The sequence below is a fragment of the Podarcis raffonei genome, chromosome 12 (genome assembly GCF_027172205.1).
Source record: "Podarcis raffonei isolate rPodRaf1 chromosome 12, rPodRaf1.pri, whole genome shotgun sequence".
NCBI lineage: Eukaryota > Metazoa > Chordata > Lepidosauria > Squamata > Lacertidae > Podarcis > Podarcis raffonei.
In genome coordinates this window covers 22,102,092-22,120,583 of record NC_070613.1, presented here as the reverse complement: position 1 = coordinate 22,120,583, position 18,492 = coordinate 22,102,092, and the positions used below count along the sequence as shown (strand labels likewise).

At 42.1% G+C, this 18,492-nt stretch overlaps 1 protein-coding gene across 12 annotated transcripts in view; it reads left to right on the top strand.

Moving 5' to 3' along the window:
- The window catches only part of KIAA1217 (KIAA1217 ortholog), a 367,324-nt gene that overhangs the window by 8,918 nt on the left and 339,914 nt on the right, over positions 1-18,492 (top strand). For 11 of the 12 annotated variants that reach the window (XM_053359230.1, XM_053359238.1, XM_053359232.1 and 8 more), the window contains exon 2: positions 15,481-15,603. In XM_053359230.1, coding sequence (XP_053215205.1) covers positions 15,481-15,603 — 123 coding nt within the window. Of the gene's footprint in view, positions 1-8,449; positions 8,635-15,480; positions 15,604-18,492 lie in introns of those variants that run through there. The other variant, XM_053359231.1, reaches the window with a different exon arrangement.

Here is an 18,492-nt window from a genome sequence, read left to right as displayed (position 1 = left end):
TAGATACCGGTACTTGTCAGCACATTTTTCTTTTAAAAATGTTAGGATTGCTAAAGCATAACAAAGCACTTCAGAAGATCCTGGTTCAACTCTTGCCACTTTGTACTGTTGCCCAAGAGCCCTCCAAGGCACCCTACTTCATCTCAGAATTCATGAGCACCTGTTATACTCCTCTGCCAGGCTCTTCATAGGAACTTCACTGTGAAATGGCCACAGTGGCAAGACTCACTGCAGGCTGCTAGGCAGGTGAAACAGAGGTCAATTTGTACCGCTGCCCTTTCGGCAAGCATCTTCAGGGTCTGCGTTTAACCAAAGATAAAATTTATTTGCGTTTCCTGTGACTGATTGATGCCTAACTTCCTAATTCTTTGTGACAACATATTAATACATGTTCTCCCTTTAGTTTCAGTTTTACCATAGAATGTCTAATACGCAATTCTGTGGTAATGGTGCATTTGGTCTCAAAACACCGCCTCCCCCCACCCCCAAACCATATTTCGTAAAGCAAACATGAAGTGAAACACTTAATCCTGCTCCAAGGTCACCTCTTGACAGTTCATCACTTGTAGTCCATGGAACAGTTATATAATTGCACGCTCAAGATGAGTATATTTCAATTCTTAGTGTAAAACACAGATCAAGGCATTCTCCTAACTCCTAAAACTTCTGCTACAACAAAAATGAGGTATTAGGGTAGCTCAGTGGTTCTCAAACTTTTCCCCCCTGGGCCGCACTTTCAGAATAAAAATTTGCTCATGCCACACTGAATTTTTTATTGATAAGAAATACGTTGTCAGAAGGAAACAACTTCTAGCAGTGCTCGATTTATAACACAGAACACAACTGCTTTATAATATGATCCTGGAACATCCAGAAAGGATAAAACAATGCAGCCACATAGGAACATGAATCATTCCCCAAATATAATTATAAATGAGCTTCTTGCATATGTACCTTAAGTATGTATATAAACTCATTGAGGTGTGTGAGTTTCCTTTTGCTGGGCAATCTCATTTATATCAGGTCTAGTTTGAGACCAACAAACTCTCATCTTCTCATCAACACAAATAAGTCTTTCTCTTTTTTGATCTTTCATATTTGTCAGTTGATAATCGCTATTCACAACAATATGTCATGGAGAACTGCGGAAGAATAGCCAATGCTATTCTCCAGCACTCTTTTCAGTCAACTATTCTGGATCTCAGCTAGGATTGTTCTCAGTATAACTTGATGCTCTTGCTCTCTCTTTGAATATCTATCTGTCTATATTCTGCAAATAAAAGTATATTTTGATACTGTAATATACTACACTGAATTGTTCAAATGTTTCTTTGATTTGCCTTGAAATATTCCTGTCACGCTTGCCAGCGTGGTGTAGTGGTTAAGAGCAGTGGACTCGTAATCTGGTGAACCGAGTTTGATTCCCTGCTCCTCCACATGTAGCTGCTGGGTGACCTTGGGCTAGTCACACTTCTCTGAAGTTTCTCGGCCCCACTTACCTCACAGAGTGTTTGTTGTGGGGGAGGAAGGGAAAGGAGATTGTTAGCTGCTTTGAGACTCCTTAGGGTAGTGATAAAGCGGGATATCAAATCCAAACTCCTCCTCTTCTTCTTCTTCTTCTTCTTCTTCTTCTTCTTCTTCTTCTTCCACACCAGTATGGCGTTCCACACCCTTTAAGAACCGCTGGAGTAGTTGTATTTTTAAAATTATCTAATTTTCAACCGACTATTTAGAAGAAATTAGCTGTCATATTATCAGAAACAGTCTACTGTGGTATGTCTTAACATTGCAGTGCCTACAAAAGAAAATAGTCTCCTTTTATCTTTGCAGATGTGTGTACTAAATTGTTCTTCTAATTTGCTTTACTTCTAATTGACTGCCTTTTCTACAGACTGCTTTTGAAATGAGATGCAGTCATTTGAAGATGAAAAAAATTGCACTTGGCTGCTGTGTTTTAGGAGACCTGCCACACACACACACTGTGTCACACAGACATTTTCTCTCTGGTAGGAAGTATTTGTGACTAAAGAGTACATATGCCCTTGCTGTATGTTACTCGGCTGAAAATCCCATATGTATTTCTGCTATTGTTGATGGCGTTTAATTGAAATATTTGTCCTGTTAGGATTGTGGCTGTAACTTCAGGACAAAGTGGCAGGAAAAGATGTCTGCGTCAAATGTGGCATTGTGAGGTGTTAGGAGAAACTGCCAAGGCTGTTTGTGATGATGTCGGGATTTTGTGAACTCCCTCTTGACTGTCAAGTAGCGCGCTTGTCATCTGCCGAGTTGCTAAGGTCACCTCTAGATGTGAGAAGGGACAGTTCAATATCACACAAGATTGTGTGAAGCAGGAGGCGTAGTAATAGTAGGCTCAGGACCCCAGCATGCAAAAGATGTCCACCCAAGTAAAACCGTATTCGCCACCAGCAAGTTGACAGACTCTCTGAGCCACATTGGAGCTGACAGTGGAATTCAGAACCAATAATTCTTTTGTTGTACTTTTGTCTTCTGAGTCTGCTCTTGACCTCTGGTCAATCTCACCCCATTTCAGACTCTCCATGCCTGCCTACAGGAGTGAAGAACCTAAGGTCTAGGCTGAATGTGGCCCTCTGCACCTTTCTATCTGGCCCTTGGGAATGTCATCATGCCACACTTCCCCCAGGGAACACCCATTAGTGGTCATGTTTTATTCCCTCTTCACATGCTTTTATTTTATGAAATGTGCTCTTTAACTGTGGTAGGCTTGAGCTGTGTATTTGTAGGAATCTTATGACTTTCGCATGGTTGCTAGTGTACAAAGAATCACATCCTTGGCTCTGCCCACTGTTGGCTTTGTGGCCCCTGAAAGGTTGCTCAGTAAAGAATGTGGCCCCTTGGGCTGGAATATTCCCCACCCCTGCTCCATTAACTTTCTTCTGGAAGCTATATTTCCAATAAGCAGCCCTCTGGCCCTTCCAGTTTTTCTCTCTTGCTCAGGGCCTATCTTCTGAGCTTCCCTGCCTTTCCTTCCGGCTGTAGCCTTTGCCCAGGAGGGGCTCCCGTGGGGCTTTTGTCTCTTCACAGCATGGTCCCTAAGGATTAAGTGGCTCAGAAGATGAACATAACAAGAAATGGCATCAATCTGGATGTAACAATAGAGGATCAGAGAGAGAGAGAGAGAGAGAGAGAGAGAAGTGGATTGATAAATCGAAGGAAGAAGTTATGTACTGTTAAATGAGAAAAGTGGATTTAATTGTTTTGTAGACTTGCAAGATAACAGTGTTCTTCCTGCTGAAGAGTTAGTTTATAAGGATGCTGTGGAAATCTGAAGAAGTCTGATCCAGTGCCATGAAACAATGATTTTCTCCAAGTATTCTGTTTTATACAATACTATGAAGGTTTTGGCACATGTTGCAAAGTGTACTAGTTAAAGGGGAGTGTTTTATATTGTAGATGCTCATCCCTAAGAATCTGCAATAGAGGCGCTTTATTTGCTTCACTGTTTGCTGCCAAATGGCTATAGAATGGAGAGAAAGAATGTTGTTGTTTTTTGGTCTATTGACATGAAATACTCTCTGGCTCAGGGAACTGATACTAGAATGCACATCTTCTTAAACATAACCATTTCAAAGAGATGCAGGCAGCATTAGAAAACTGCTTGTTTCTTTACATCGTTCTGATAACACATTGGGACAAAAATTATTAACTTTCATGGATGCATGCATGCATGCATGCTTTAAATTGGCTGTGATGATGACCCAGAACTACCATGGGTCTAAACCACTGAGCCTCTTGGGCTTGCTGATCAGAAGCTTGGCGGTTTGAATCCCCGCAGCGGAGTGAGCTCCCGTTGCTCTGTCCCAGCTCCTGCCAACCTAGCAGTTTGAAATTATGCCAGTGCAAGTAGATAAATAGGTACTGCTGTGGCGGGAAGATAAACGGCATTTCCGTGCACTCTGGTTTCCATCACGGTGTTCCATTGCGCCAGAAGCTGTTTAGTCATGCTGACCACATGATCCGGAAAGCTGTCTGTGGACAAACACCAGCTCTGTTGGCCTGGAAGCGAGATGAGTGCCGTAACCCCATAGTCGACTTTGACTGGACTTAACCATCCAGAGGTCCTTTACCTTTACCATGGGATATAGAGAGAAATTTGGGGAAAACGTGTTGCAGTCGAGCTGGGGGGTGGGTGGGGAGGGATGAAATGGTGTTGGGAATTATATTGAAGAAGGTGGAAACAGCAGGCAATTTTAATACCACTCTGTATCTGTTGTGCCCGTCTCTTAAATGAGGATCTGTGGATAAGTAATAGAAAAATACAGCTGAAATAGCAAGGAACTGGAGCATCATCCCATTGATGACTAAACCTTCTCCAACCTGGTGCCTCCCAGAAGTTTTGGACCACAACTCCTATGAGCCCCAGCCAGCATGCCTCTGCTTGCTGGAGCTGAAGGGAATCGTAGTCCAAAACATCTGGCTGTAACCATAAAGCGACTGAGGCATGCTCATTTAATCATCCAAAAACAATACTAAGAACAGGGCACAAGAGATTTATAATTATAAATCACCATTATAAAACTATTAAAGGTCTCAACAGATTGGGATGGGAGAAAAATGGTTTCTCTCTGTATACGTAGAAGTAAGGAGGCATTCAATGAAAATGGTTTCTGGTAGTGGCAGGACAGATGAAGTCCTTCTGCATAATGATTTATTTGGGGACGTGTTATCAATTGAGTGTGTGTGTGTGTGTGTGTGTGTGTGTGTGTGTAGGGGCTATAACCAGTAACTGAACTGGGGATAAAAGTGGGTTTCGGAACCTGTTTAAAATGGGAGACTTGGATTAACATTTAGTTTCAATGTTTTCATTAATGCCATTCGAGTTGTTGTTGTTTAGTCGTTTAGTCGTGTCTGACTCTTCGTGTCCCCATGGACCAGAGCACGCCAGGCACTCCTGTCTTCCACTGCCTCCCGCAGTTTGGTCAAACTCATGCTGGTAGCTTCGTGAACACTATCCAATCATCTCATCATCTGTCGTCCCCTTCTCCTTGTGCCCTCCATCTTTCCCAGCATCAGGGTCTTTTCCAGGGAGTCTTCTCTTCTCACGAGGTTGCCAAAGTATTGGAGCCTCAGCTTCAGGAGCTGTCCTTCCAGTGAGCACTCAGGGCTGATTTCCTTAAGAATGGAGAGGTTTGATCTTCTTGCAGTCCATAGGACTCTCAAGAGTCTCCTCCAGCACCATAATTCAAAAGCATCAATTCTTCGGCGATCAGCCTTCTTTATGGTCCAGCTTTCACTTCCGTACATCACTACTGGGAAAACCATACAAAGGTTACTATACGGACCTTTGTTGGCAAGGTGATATCTCTACTTTTTAAGATGCTGTCTAGGTTTGTCATTTGTCATTTGCCATTTGAGAGAGGGTGGCAAATAGATGGACTTTCCCTCTGAGAGGGGAACAGTTTTACAAGTAGAGGGAAAACAGTGGCAAGCCATCCCTGGATTCTTTTACCAAAGTTAAAAGGAGAGTAGTGCTGTGTCTTCAACAGCCCAATGTGACGTAACTTGCCTCTTCTCTCATCTGTCTTAATGACATTAGATCTCTAGGTAGCAGAGTAATTTACCTCCGTCTAATGGATGGGGGTTTAGAGCCTGAAATGTATCAAGAGCCTTGGGTAATAGTCTAATCCAGATGTTTGTTGAACTACATCGCCCATCATCCCTGATCATTGGCCATACTGGTTGTGACTAATAAGTTCAATAACATCTGGAGGACACTGTGTTGACAAACCCAATTAATGAGCCTCTTCTCCTTGTACCTAAATAATTCCCCTCTCTCATTCTGACAAAGCTGAAACATGTGTCACTTTTATGCTCCCTTGACATGCTCAAGCAGTTCTCATAAACCTTGGGGCTCCATGGGAAGAAGGAGCATGCTTCTTGTTCAGAGCAAATAACCCACCTTGGGTATCTTTAGTTAATAGCTAGTTCTGGAAATAGTAGAAACTCTGTATTGAAGCAAGTTGAGTGACTACAAATAAAACTCTTTGGAGTTGTACTGTGCAAATGGCAGGGCTGTTGCATAATTTAGGACTAAAGTGAGGGATGGTAAGAATGGGTCTTTATTAATACCGGGGCATTTATTAATTGCTTTAGGAAATACTGTTATGGTATAGAGCGTCTAGATGTAAGAAGCTTCTACGTGCATTGTAAGATGTATCAGAGAGTGAATTCAGTAGCTACTTGAATGCCGTAAAAGCTTTTGACAGCATCCTGCACAAAGTAGAACACTTGCCTGAAGAAACACTTGAGTTATTGGACTGAAATAGAAGGTACAAAAAGCCATAGACCTTTCTTTTTAAAGGCTCATGGATACAACAGCATAAACTACTTTGCAGTTCTTGCATTTATGCTTCTGTTGTGATGCAATCACTCTGACTTTTCCCTTGGTTTGCTTCACTTCACTTGCCAATTAGAGAAAAACTATTTAGGAGGCCTAACTACCAGAAGTTGTGATATAGCTGTCTGGAAGGTAGTGCTTTCAATGTGCAGCATGCATTTGATCTTTCCAGACAAACTGCTTTTTACTTGGCAAATCCTTAGGAGAGAAAAATGCTTTTCAACTTTGTTGTATTATTACCTTTTGAGAAATAGCTATTGCATAGTACAGCAGCAGCTAATCTCAAGGAAGGCAATTAAACTGCCCTTGTACTTTATGTGATAGCTTGCTGCACATAAATTTTAACACCTAAACTTTCATTTTCTTCCTTATTGGCACACAATATTTATTAACACAGAACTGAGTTGAAAGTGTGCTTAGTTCTTACACATGAGTCAGTTTGGTGTTGTGGTTAGAATGTCAGACTAGGACCTGGGAAATCAGGGTTCAAATCCTCACTTAGTCAGGAAGCTCACTGGGTGATCTTGGGCCAATCACTGCCTCTCAGCCTAACCTACTTCACTTGGTTAACTTAGATCCATTCGTTTTAATGTGTCTACTTTGACTAGAACTTAGTTGGATACAACCCACTTTCTTGCACAATGTCACATAGAAATTTCTTCTTGCTCTTGTGCTGCAGTTTACTGCCAGAACTTCTTCCACTAGTGCCTCTTGGCACCCAACCAACCATTAGCTGTGATTCCTGCATTGCAGGGTATTGGACTAGATTCCTTGCAACTCTGCAGGTCTATGATTCTATAGCTCTACATCTTTAAAACAAAAATTGAAGTTCCCAGCTACGATGATTGATCAAAATGGAGTCAAAAATAGACATTTGTGTGTCACTGAAGAACATTCATTTGAATCACTTTTAGGTTTTTAAAAGAAGTTGAGATGAGTAATGTTCTTAAGCAGACAGAATTTAGTAGGCTTGTGAATGGGAAAGGTCAAATGGGAGCTGCATTGCATTGTAAGTCTCACATTTGCTAATTACCTGGGGATTTCTGGTGACACTTAAAATTCAGGGTGAGAAAATTAGGGAAGACATGGGTATGGTGAAGGGCCTGCAATGCTTTCACTGGCCTGCTTCACGTATCATGCTAAAAACCACTTTCCCCTGACCTTGGGTTCCCAGCATTATTGGACTACAATCCAGGGGGGATGGGATTTGTAGATAAGAACATAAGAAGAGCCCTACTGGATTGGACCAGGGTTTAATCTAGTACACCATCCTCTTCTCAAAGTGACCAACCAGATGCTTATGGGAACACTGCAAGCTGGGCCTAAATGCAGCAGCACACTCTTCACTTGATTCCAACAACTGGTACACAGAGGCATATGGCTTCCAGCAGTGGCAGGAGGACATAGCCGTCATGGCTAGTCGCCATAGATAGCTTTGTCCTTAATGACACTGGACTAGTTCACAAGTCACTGTAAAGCGCAGTTGAGCTTAACAACACATAGAGCTTCTGCACAGGGCTAAAATTTAAGGTGCCTTGCTGCTACCCTGCTTCTCGTGCTACTGCGTTGCTGTGAGCTAAGGCATGGTTTTTGCTTAGCGTTATGTCTGAATCCTGGCTTGTGCTTTGTTTCCCCTAACAAGCTATTTCAATAAGCCAACAACCACCCTTTGGTTACAGCTTGTGGTGTCTTTGGACAGAAATTTCATTTTTTTTTTTTACTTAACTAAACTTGTATCGTCTGAATCTATGGTTGGTTTTAATCAAGTCAACTTCAAACCCTTGGTTATAAATCTGTCTTGTTTAAACAAATCGTAGTTAACATTAACCAGATGTTTGGTCTTGGATGTCATGCTAAACTGTGGTCAGTTGAAAGTGGAACCCTCTGTTTAGGATCACACTGGAGAAGCCCAAGGTGTAGCGTGGCTTCTGAATGTTGTCACTGTGTAAGGGAGATTGACAAATAGCACTGTTTCAAATACTCTGTACTCAGTTGTGGTATTTTTCACTGAGCAAAGGTCACAGCCATATGGCAATCTATGTATATAGTTCTGTGTTTGTTTTTTTTCTACAGAGGCTTAATTTTGCAAATGCATGCTTGTTTCTTAACGTCCTCTTGGCGTCCTCTTCCATGGTTGGAGTCTGGCAGATTTCTTTGGAGATGCAGAAAGCAGAGAGATCCCCCCAGAAGTGTGTGTTGAGAGTCACAGGACAGTGTGAGCTGCCAAGGTAAAGAGTGTGAGGCTGCTGTCGGAGGAGGTAAGAGTTGTTTGAGTCATTTTCAAAACTCTGTGGTGCTTAAGCAGGTGAAGCTCTAAGGGCCAAAAATCATACTATATTAGAGTTTGGAGCTTACGATGTGCTTGGTATTACTTCACATAGTGTTACTTCACGCCACAAGATGCTACAGACCTGCTGAGGCTAATGACTAAGCCCAGGAGTGAGGTAGAGAAGCTCTGTGCCCAATCTTGCTATTATGATTTAACAAAGTTAGGTAAAGTTTCTATAAGTATTCAGTAAGTTACTCATAGTTCTTCTGCTTGGTTTTTACCCTCGACCACCAGGGTCCGTTACAATTTGCTTTGTTTCTGTTTAATCTGAAAATAAATAAAACTTAATAGCTAATGAAAAGTGTATGGTTTTTAAAGGCAATTGTGTTAAATCCATGGCAAACCAATTCCCTGAGCAGCATGACATATCTGACAATAATTCATGTAAGAATAGGTGGTCAGTTGCATGCCAATCCTGTTTCCCCCCTGTCTTCTGGGAGTGTCTGGCAAGAGGGCTAAGTTGCATATGAAAGGGAAGGAATATGAAGATAGGTCTCAGTTGAACTTTTATAAAGTTTTTATATCGCCCTTCGATTCAGAATTTCTAGGCTGGCTTACAGAAAGAGCAAACATGGATTTATTTATTTTTCACATGATTCAGCTAAGCTTTATTTATAGTAATGCTTAAAACTAGCTCTGTGATATCCTTCAGCTCTTAAGAGAACAGATTATACATCTTAACTGGGCTTTTGTAGCAAGAGAAATTGGCTAAGGTTGGAATCCTAACCTCACTTACCTGGGAGTAAACCCCCATTTGAATACAGTAGGACTGACTTCTGAGTAGACATGGTTAGGATTGCACTGTGAGTGGTGAAAGGAAACTGCTGAGCAATTTTGCACCTTTTGCTGCAATATTGAGAATTCTTCTTTTCGGCAAAGCCCTTGCCAAGAGATGTGGGTGGGGATTGCACTTTGCATCTTACAGGAAAGTGCCTTCTGATTGCCTTTTATAAGTAGCTGCTGCAGTCTGCAGCAACATGAGGAACCCAGAAAATGGGTTCCTTGGCAAATCCTTTGCCAAAAGCAGGGAAGGCGACCTGATTCTTTGGCAAAAACTGATCTGAGCACTGTTTTTTAGCTAACATTTTACTGAATGCTTTCTGAAATGTCACCTTTTGCTGCAAAATACAAACCCCCATACATATTGGTGCTAGTATACATCCTAACAATGGGTTTGGGGCAAAACAGCCTCATGGTTATCTCTTTGCCTTTTCCAGTTGCTTTGTCTGTTGTTGCTGCCTTCTAGGTGCCTTCCAGGACAAAACCTCAAGCGTTTTGTCACTTTTAGTTTTATTAGTATTATTATTACAAAAAACACCTGTTCTTCCTGAGATGGAATAGTAGAATCATAGACGTGTAAGGGACCCCTAGTGTCATCTAGTCCAACCCCCTGCAATGCAGGAAGCCCAACTAGATCATACATGGCAGATGGCCATCCAACCTCTGCTTAAAAACCTCCAAGGAAGGAGACCCCACCAGCTCTGTTCCATTGTCAAAAAGCTCTTTCTGCCAGAAGGTTCTTCCTGATGTTTAGTAGGAGATGTAGAAATGCACCCTAAAGGTAGCATTTGGGATGTTGCTGCTACTTCATAGTTCTTGCACTTGTATGTGCTGGTTTCAGTGGTCACCTAGAAGTTACTTGGAGCACATGTCTATTCAAAAGCAAGGCCCAGGGAGTTCAAATTAGACTTACTCCCAGGTAAGTATGGATGGGACTGAAGCCTTGACGATAAGGTTGGGTCTACTGTGGGGGAGGGACCTGTGGCCCTCCAGATGTTGCTGAACTACAACTCCCATCATCCCCAGCCAACATGCCCAATGGCCAGGGATTAAGGGAGCTCTGGTCCAGCCACCTCTGAAGGGCCGCAAGTTCCCCACTCCTGCATCCCGTGGAGTTGATTAAGGAATTCCTAATGACTTTTATTGCACTGCCCCAAATCTTCCTCCTATTACACCCCCAAGACTCTAGTGTCAGCACTATGCTGTCTTAGCTGCTTTCTAAATAGCATTTTGTACATCACCTTTGGATATGTGTGTGGAAGATGTCAAACAAACCAACAAACCATTCCCTTTCCCTAGAGCTCAGGCAGAGGAGAATCAGAGTACTGTAGTTCTTAAGAGGGTTAGATTACAGCCAGTGGGGCCCAGACTAAAATCTGCAGCATTAATGAAACTGGTTGACCTTGGCTAGTCCCTATCACTCCATCTACAAAGCAGAACCATGAATGCCACCGGGGGCCCTGTAGAGAGGGAAGCGTTGGATATAAATGTGGTTAATGATGATAGCTGGGTGTAACTCCTAATCCAGCCTAACCCACTCCTAGCCCAACTCCTAGCCCATGATACAAACACTCCTTTGTGTGTATTTATCATGACATTCTACTCAAGATGCAAAGTTTGGCTTTTATTAGTAAGCATGTAGCTTTCCTGCTTGTGTTTATTGCCCAATGCTGTAGGATCAGTGCTGTTTTCCACATGCAAAGCAATTTTAAAGGTTACTGGGGTGAGTTCTGCCGCTGTCTACGAGCACAAATAAAGCCTATAAAAACATTGCTGGCAACATTTTTGGACCAAATCTCAATCAATCCATCAATCTCTCCCTGCCCCCTTTGGGTTGGTGGTGGGAAGTTTTTGCGTCAATATTTTATGTGTTTGCCTGATGTACTTAAAAATTCTGAGGGGATATTTGTCAAGGGCATTAAATAAGGTTAAGCTTGATTGAGTGTATATCAGATGTACAAGTGTGATGCTGTAAAATATTAAAGCACAGCTGCATTTTATCTTTTTCTCCCTCATTGGTTTTGATAACTTCTATATTAAGTAGGAATAATCCTGAATGAAATATTTGATGCATATCTCATCAGAATGGAAAAGTAGATCATAAGGTTGTTTTAAAACTTTTGCAGCAACTTAATTTCTATAAACAAGCAGGAAAGATAAAAAATTAATTACTTGATGAAGATGAGTTGTGGGCTTTTTAAACCCTCCTCCTCTTGACTATTATGATGATTATTGAAGGGATACATTGAGGAATGCAAGGGAGGTAGCATTTAAAATACAGTCATACCTCGGGTTGAATGTGCTTCGGGTTGAGCGCTTCCGAGTTGCGCTCTGCGGCAACCCGGAAGTAATGGAGCGCGTTACTTCCGGGTTTCGCCACTCACGCATGTGCAGACGCTCAAAATGACATTATGCGCATGCGTGAAAGCGGCAAAATGTGACCCGCGTAGACTCGCCGTCGTGACTTATGTTGCGTTCAGGATGTGAACAGGGCTCCGGAACACATCCTGTTTGCATCCCGAGGTACCACTGTAATGAAAGGGAATAGCTATTACAGAACCAGTATGCAATGGAGGGGCATGTCTTTAGCTACACCTGCACCATAGATAAATCCATTATGACTGTCAAGGCAAAGATTCATGGGAACTGTAGTTTAAGGGTGTTTGGAATTGTAGCTTTCTGAGGATCTACTCTCAGCATCCTTAACAAGCTAGATTTGACAGAATTCTTTGTGTGTATGTGTGTGTGTAGAGTCATGACTGTTAAGGTGTTGTAAGAGTGCCCTAAATGTGTTGTGTGGATGTAACCTTAACCAGGTGCAATCCTGCAGTCTTGCTCCTGATCTCTTAAACATGACTGAATGCAGACATAGCATAATCTGATCTAGTTCCTTCCTAGTTCGTTTAGCTACTCCTGCGATGGGAGGAAAGACGTGGGCTGATAAGTTATTACATGTGAATGCAGTCATTGTAGACCCTGCTCCCAGTAGGTAGACCAATGGTGTGACTTGGTAAAAGCCAGCTCATATATATATTCTTGGAGCTCTTATCTCAACGAGACATGGAAAATTCTGAGAGCTGTTTTAGACATTGCAAAGGAGCAGCAAGAGAGGAGGCTTCAATGGCTGAGAAAATCTGAAGAGACTCTGCGACTCAGAGAATTTCCTCTGCGTTGTATGTTATCTATGTCCGGGTAACTGAGAATTCCTTGGAGGCTGCAAAATATTGCTTTGCCATTTCTCATCTTCTGCATTTTGAGATTAAAGGTCTTCATAAATCCCAATGTATCCATCTTAAAAGTTGGATACGCTTAATTAAATGCATAATATCCTGCTTTAAAGTTCAAACCAAGTTCATTGTTCTTGCGCAAACCTTGTATCTAAAATGAGGAGTATTAGGAATAGGAATGTGCCGGGTTAGTGTTCTAGCAGAATCTCAAATGTTGTGTTTTCACTTTGCCAGATTAATCAGTGATACCGATGGGCTGCACTAGTTGCCCCCCCCTCTCTCTCTCTCTGTGTGTGTGTGTGTGTAAAAGCTAAGTATATTCATTCTTTGAACTTTTAACATACTGGAAGCAGAACATCAAGGGCACATGGTTTCATTTAGCATGCATCAGGAGATTTTGCCTTTCCAAGAGCAGTATACAACTCAGATCATAAGCAGCTGTTTGCTAATATGACCACAGATAACCTTTCACCTTGGGGAGGAAACTGATATAAATGTCCACCTGTAAGAAATGTGCATTTCACAAGGACTACAGATAATCTTTTTCAGTTTTAATGTGCTAACTACTGGAAAGGAATGCTGCTGACATGGGGAATGTAGTACGACTTCCTTTTTATGTTAACTTTATGTCCAGCACTTTTAAACATGGCCCTTTGCCCATTATCCATCATGTAACGCTGCCTATAGAGCCTCAGATCAATTTATCTTTTAATCTTCAGTTCCCCTTTGACTCGGGCACTTTTCTCTCCATTCCTTTCTACTCCCTGCAAGCATCTGTAAGTTTCCAAAATCACATTTGGTTAATATCACTTTATGGTTGCATTAGCAGGTAATGATAAGCCAAGAACCCTGGGTTCATAAAGCACACCATTCGCATAGCTCGACCTGCTTTCTCCTTTATGCGAGTGGATAAACAAACCCAGGCAGCCAGTAGCTTGGTGATGCATCTAGACCAGAGGTTATCGTTTGTTTGTTTGTTTGTTTGTTTGTCTGTTTCTTTCTAACAAGCTAGGATCACAAGCAGCCTTGAAACAAGGTTTATCGTTGGTGTATGAGTATTAGCTTGTTAAATGCCATGAGTCCCCTTCCTGTGTGGTTTACCTGCTTGTGCGAAGGTGGTGGGATGAAGCATAAGCAGTTAGGCTGCATGCATGAGCATGCAGCTCTTACTTGGTATGGTTTACTAAGCCAAGGTTCTTGGCTTACCTTCTTATGTGCAAACGCAGCCTTCTTATTTTTCATGTCATCAGTGGCTTCACTGAATCCAAATGAGCTCTAAAAGGGTGTGATGCTTCTGCCACAATGATGTCTCTTCCATGTTTTAAATTCATAAACAATATTGTTTTAAAAAGTGCTAGAGCTTTTATTCTTTAAACAAACATATCCAGGGGTTACCATCTAGTTTAGATATTTTTGCATATGCGATATGTTTATATGTGATCTGTATTGGTCTTGTTTTCTGGTTGTTGTTTTTTTAAAAAGAAAATGGTCTGTGATTGACTAACTTAGTGGCTCCATGATATGTAGAGGGCACAGTGGTAAAAACACCGAAAGTCAGTATATTAAGAGATTCCCTCTAATATTGATTGGCATCTGCCTCAAAATACTTATAGTGTAAGGTGCTCTATAATTATAACCTATAATTTTTCAAGTGGAGAAGTACAGTTTAGGCAAGAGGTGAGGAACCTATTGTTCTCCAGATGTTGTTAGACAACAGTTCCCATCGTCCCTGACCCTTGACCAATGCTGGCTTGAGCTGATGGGACTTGGAGTCCAACAAAATCTGGAGGGCCTCAGAGTTCCCATTTCTGCTGTAAACAATCCCTAAAATGTTGACTTCATACTTTCATTTTTTCTCTTGAGTGAAGCTGTGAATGACCAGGAGACCAGCTTGATCATTCAGCTTTGTCAATAGGCATATTCACAGAATGCTTCTTGTGTGTGTTCAAAATTTATTGTTTGTTTTATAGAGAGATGTTGTTGAATTTTACTATCTTGGTTTGTTCTGTTCCAGAGGGTAATAAATACTTCCATGTATATTATTTTAAATGTGAACATATAACCATCTCATCTACTTTGAAGCTTGTTGATGATCCTTACAAACCATGCTTTATTCATCCGTGTCTCTATAGAAGGAGTATTCTTTCAGTTTCTAGCTCTAGTCAGTAACTACATCTTGACAGTTTAATGAGACAGGTTTTTCCATATAATCCCATGCTATAACAAGAAAGCTCGCTGAAATATAATAACCGATTATCACCTCCATGTGTTTGCAGCACCTATTTCCTGTTGTTGAATTGAAAACCAAACTAGCTAAGAAGTGTATTAAGAAGAATGGGATCTGGAAATTTGGATGTGAAATAATACCCTAATTCTGCTGATGCTCTCAGTAATTACACCATATTTTTCTCCTACAGTTTCTTAGTGGTGGAATACTGTGATTTTAATTGATGCTTTGGCAAGAAACCTGAATAGTTTCTAACTATAGTTTCAAGTGATTTTTTTTTGTTTGGTTCTATGTCTACTTTTTAATTTCAAGGTGATTCTGGTGGTTTAAATTGAGTGGTATTTTGATTTTACAGCCCGCCCCCCCATGCAAGTGAGAAAACATGTGCCCCTTGTTTTGTATGTAATGCAAGAACTTGGCTTTCTTATAGGTCACTTGCATAATTTTTGAAATGGAACAATCTGACAACTGTAATTGGAATGACCTATTACAAAAGAACCATTATACACATTGACTGCAATCTCACTTTCCCCTGTTTTAGGTCTCCCAAAATCGCAGCTAGCACGATGCTACTCTCTTGCGATGCCCCATCATGCATCATGCCTTGATGTCAGAGTTACCAGGCAACCTGGGTGGAGTGCAGAGTTCCCTTATGGGAAGTTAGGTAAGTGTGAACATTTGCCATGTGTATGAAAAATATAATTAACCAAATCTTTTTGAAGGCTAGTGATCTTCATTTGGGCTGTGATGGAAAAGTGGATCTTGGCTGGAATAGACACGAATACACGCTTTCTACCTCTTGAGGCGGAACACAGGTGGCTCTGTGGTCTAAACCACTGAGCCTTTTGGGCTTGCTGATCAGAAGGTCGGTGGTTCGAATCCCCGCGACGGGGTTAGCTCCCATTGCTCTTTCCCAGCTCCTGCCAACCTAGCAGTTCGAAAGCACGCCAAAAAAGTGCAAGTAGATAAATAGGTACTGCTCCAGTGGGAAGGTAAATGGCGTTTCCGTGTGCTGTTCTGGTTTGGGTGTTCCGTTGCGCCAGAAGCGGTTTAGTCATGCTAGCCACATGACCCGGAAAAACTGTCTGCAGACAAATGCTGGCTCTCTTGGCCTGTAAAGCGAGATGAGTGTCGCAACCCCAGAGTCGTCTGTGACCGGACTTAACTGTCAGGGGTCCTTTACCTTTACCTTTTACCTCTTCAGACAGGTAGGAGTTCCAGTTGCATTGATATCATTTTGTTGGAGTCTTGACAGGACTATAAGGTCTCTGCTGATGCTGTGTTGCAGCTTTTGTACTTGCTGTTTGGTGATGTAGTTCTAAATCAGAAGTGCAAGATGTGTCCCAAAAAGACTGAGCTTCAGAAAGGTGCAGACTGGTCAATTGTGACAATGCAAAACTGACGTCTTAGATTGGATGCGAGCAGCTAGGCCTTCCCTGGCTTAAGATCAGTGCAGGCCAAGGATACGGTGACATGTTTTCTTCACTGTCAGAGTGAGTCTCAAACGGAGTCCTTTGAGAAACTAAGAAGAAAAAAGGAATTTTACTTTTTAAAGCTTCTGACTAAAATAACCCTCCATACCAGAGAATTGGAAGGTAACCACTGTAATGCCAACTAAAAAAAAAAAAAACATTGGAACAATGCAGGAAATTACAGGCCTGTTGGCCTGAACAGTCTTTGGTAAATTGGTAGGAAGTATTGCTTCAGTTTTAGAATTGTTAAACATGAGAAGAGCAAGCATTTTTGAGAACGAATTGACATTACTCTGCAAAGAGGAAGTCCTCTATAATAATGTTTTCAGAATTGCTTGAGACTGCCAGTAAACATGTATGTTGGTTATATACTTGGGACTCAAAAGCTTTTGACAAAAAGCTGGTGCCGAGCTATTTTTATTCTAAACATCTGTATGTTTTAAATGAATCTTTATATATATTTAAAGTGCCTTCCATATTAATTTTTTTTAATTCTTTGTTTCCACCCCTTTGTTTTTAGCTGTTCTTTTATCTGTAAGGTGCCTTGAGTCCCTGTTAGGGGAAAAGGCAGCATATAATAATAATCCTTTATGTGTTGTCCACATGAATGGGCTTCATGCATTGGAGAGCTGGCAGGGCCGTGCTTCTGCCCCTGCCCCTGCCATTGCATAGCTTTCTGCCCCTCACCCTCTGTGTGTTGTGCCAGGGGAAGTTCCACAGCTCAGTGGTAGAACTTAGAATTTGCATGCAGATGGTCCTAAATTCAATCCCTGGCATCTCCAGGTAAGGCTGGAAAAAAATCCTCCTTTTTGAAACCCTAGAGGGCCACTGCCAGTTATTCCTGAGCTACATGAACCAGTGGTATGACTTTGTGTAAAGTAGCTTTCCTAAGATGCAAGGAAAGAAAAGCCTAATCACGTAGGTTTCACATGATCTGGAATCTGAGTGTTTTAGCTGTTCTGGGATCAGCTTACTAAAGAACAGGAAATGAAATGTGGGCGTAGGTGGACAGTTTCTGTAACAAAGAGAATAAGAAGTGAGCAATTTTTAGATATTTGGTTAGTAAACAGATTCAAATTAGAACTGGCTCCTAACTAGTAGCCAGTTGTCGTGATTGCTGTCGAATGAAATATTCTGTCTTCGTGCATGTCCTTTATCTGAAGGAAAGCGAGGAAGAGACTTAAGCTTGCCATGACATATACTGAGCTGCATTTTGCCATCTTAAGATTGCAGGTCAGGCTGAATGGTGCTGTGTGTGGGATGCGCATACTTAGCCCCCTCCTCTAGCCATCTGCAATGTTCATCATGCAACTACATGCCCAGATAAATGGATCCAGTATCTTGTGCCTCCTGCCAACCTAGCAGTTCAAAAGCACGTCAAAGTGCAAGTAGATAAATAGGTACCGCTCCAGCGGGAAGGTAAACGGCGTTTCCGTGCGCTGCTCTGGTTCGCCAGAAGCGGCTTAGTCATGCTGGCCACATGACCCGGAAGCTGTCTGCGGACAAATGCCGGGTCCCTCGGCCTATAGAGTGAGATGAGCGCACAACCCCAGAGTCAGTCACGACTGGACCTAATGGTTAGGGGTACCTTTACCTTTACCTTTATTTTGTGCCTAAATAATTATGGGCCCCAGAGTAATGGACAAATGAGGAGGAAAAGTATTGTCCTCTATTCTTTAACTGCTTCCAAGAGACAAGAGAGTGGTGATGATATACCACCACAGTCCTCTTGTAACTTTCAAGGAATTTCAGGATCTCTTGTTTTGCATCATGCTGGATGTCAGGGAACTGCCATCGGAACAGGGAAGGGAGGTAGAGGGGCTGTTGGGATACAGGGATCCTCTGAACGTCTTGCGAAGCAGTTCCTCTTCCTGCGGTGGGGAAAGCCATGCCTCCAGTGGGGAAGAGCGAAAGGGATCAGGGGATGCTGCGGGGAGCCCCAGCACCGCTCCTGGTCAAGCCGGTCAGGAGGGAAGCACGCCTCTTCTGTTGCCCACCTTGTGCAGAGGGGTAAAGCCCAAAGAAGGAAGAAAAAGGCTGAGGGTGACGAAGTTCTTATGTTGGGGACAAACCCGGAAAAA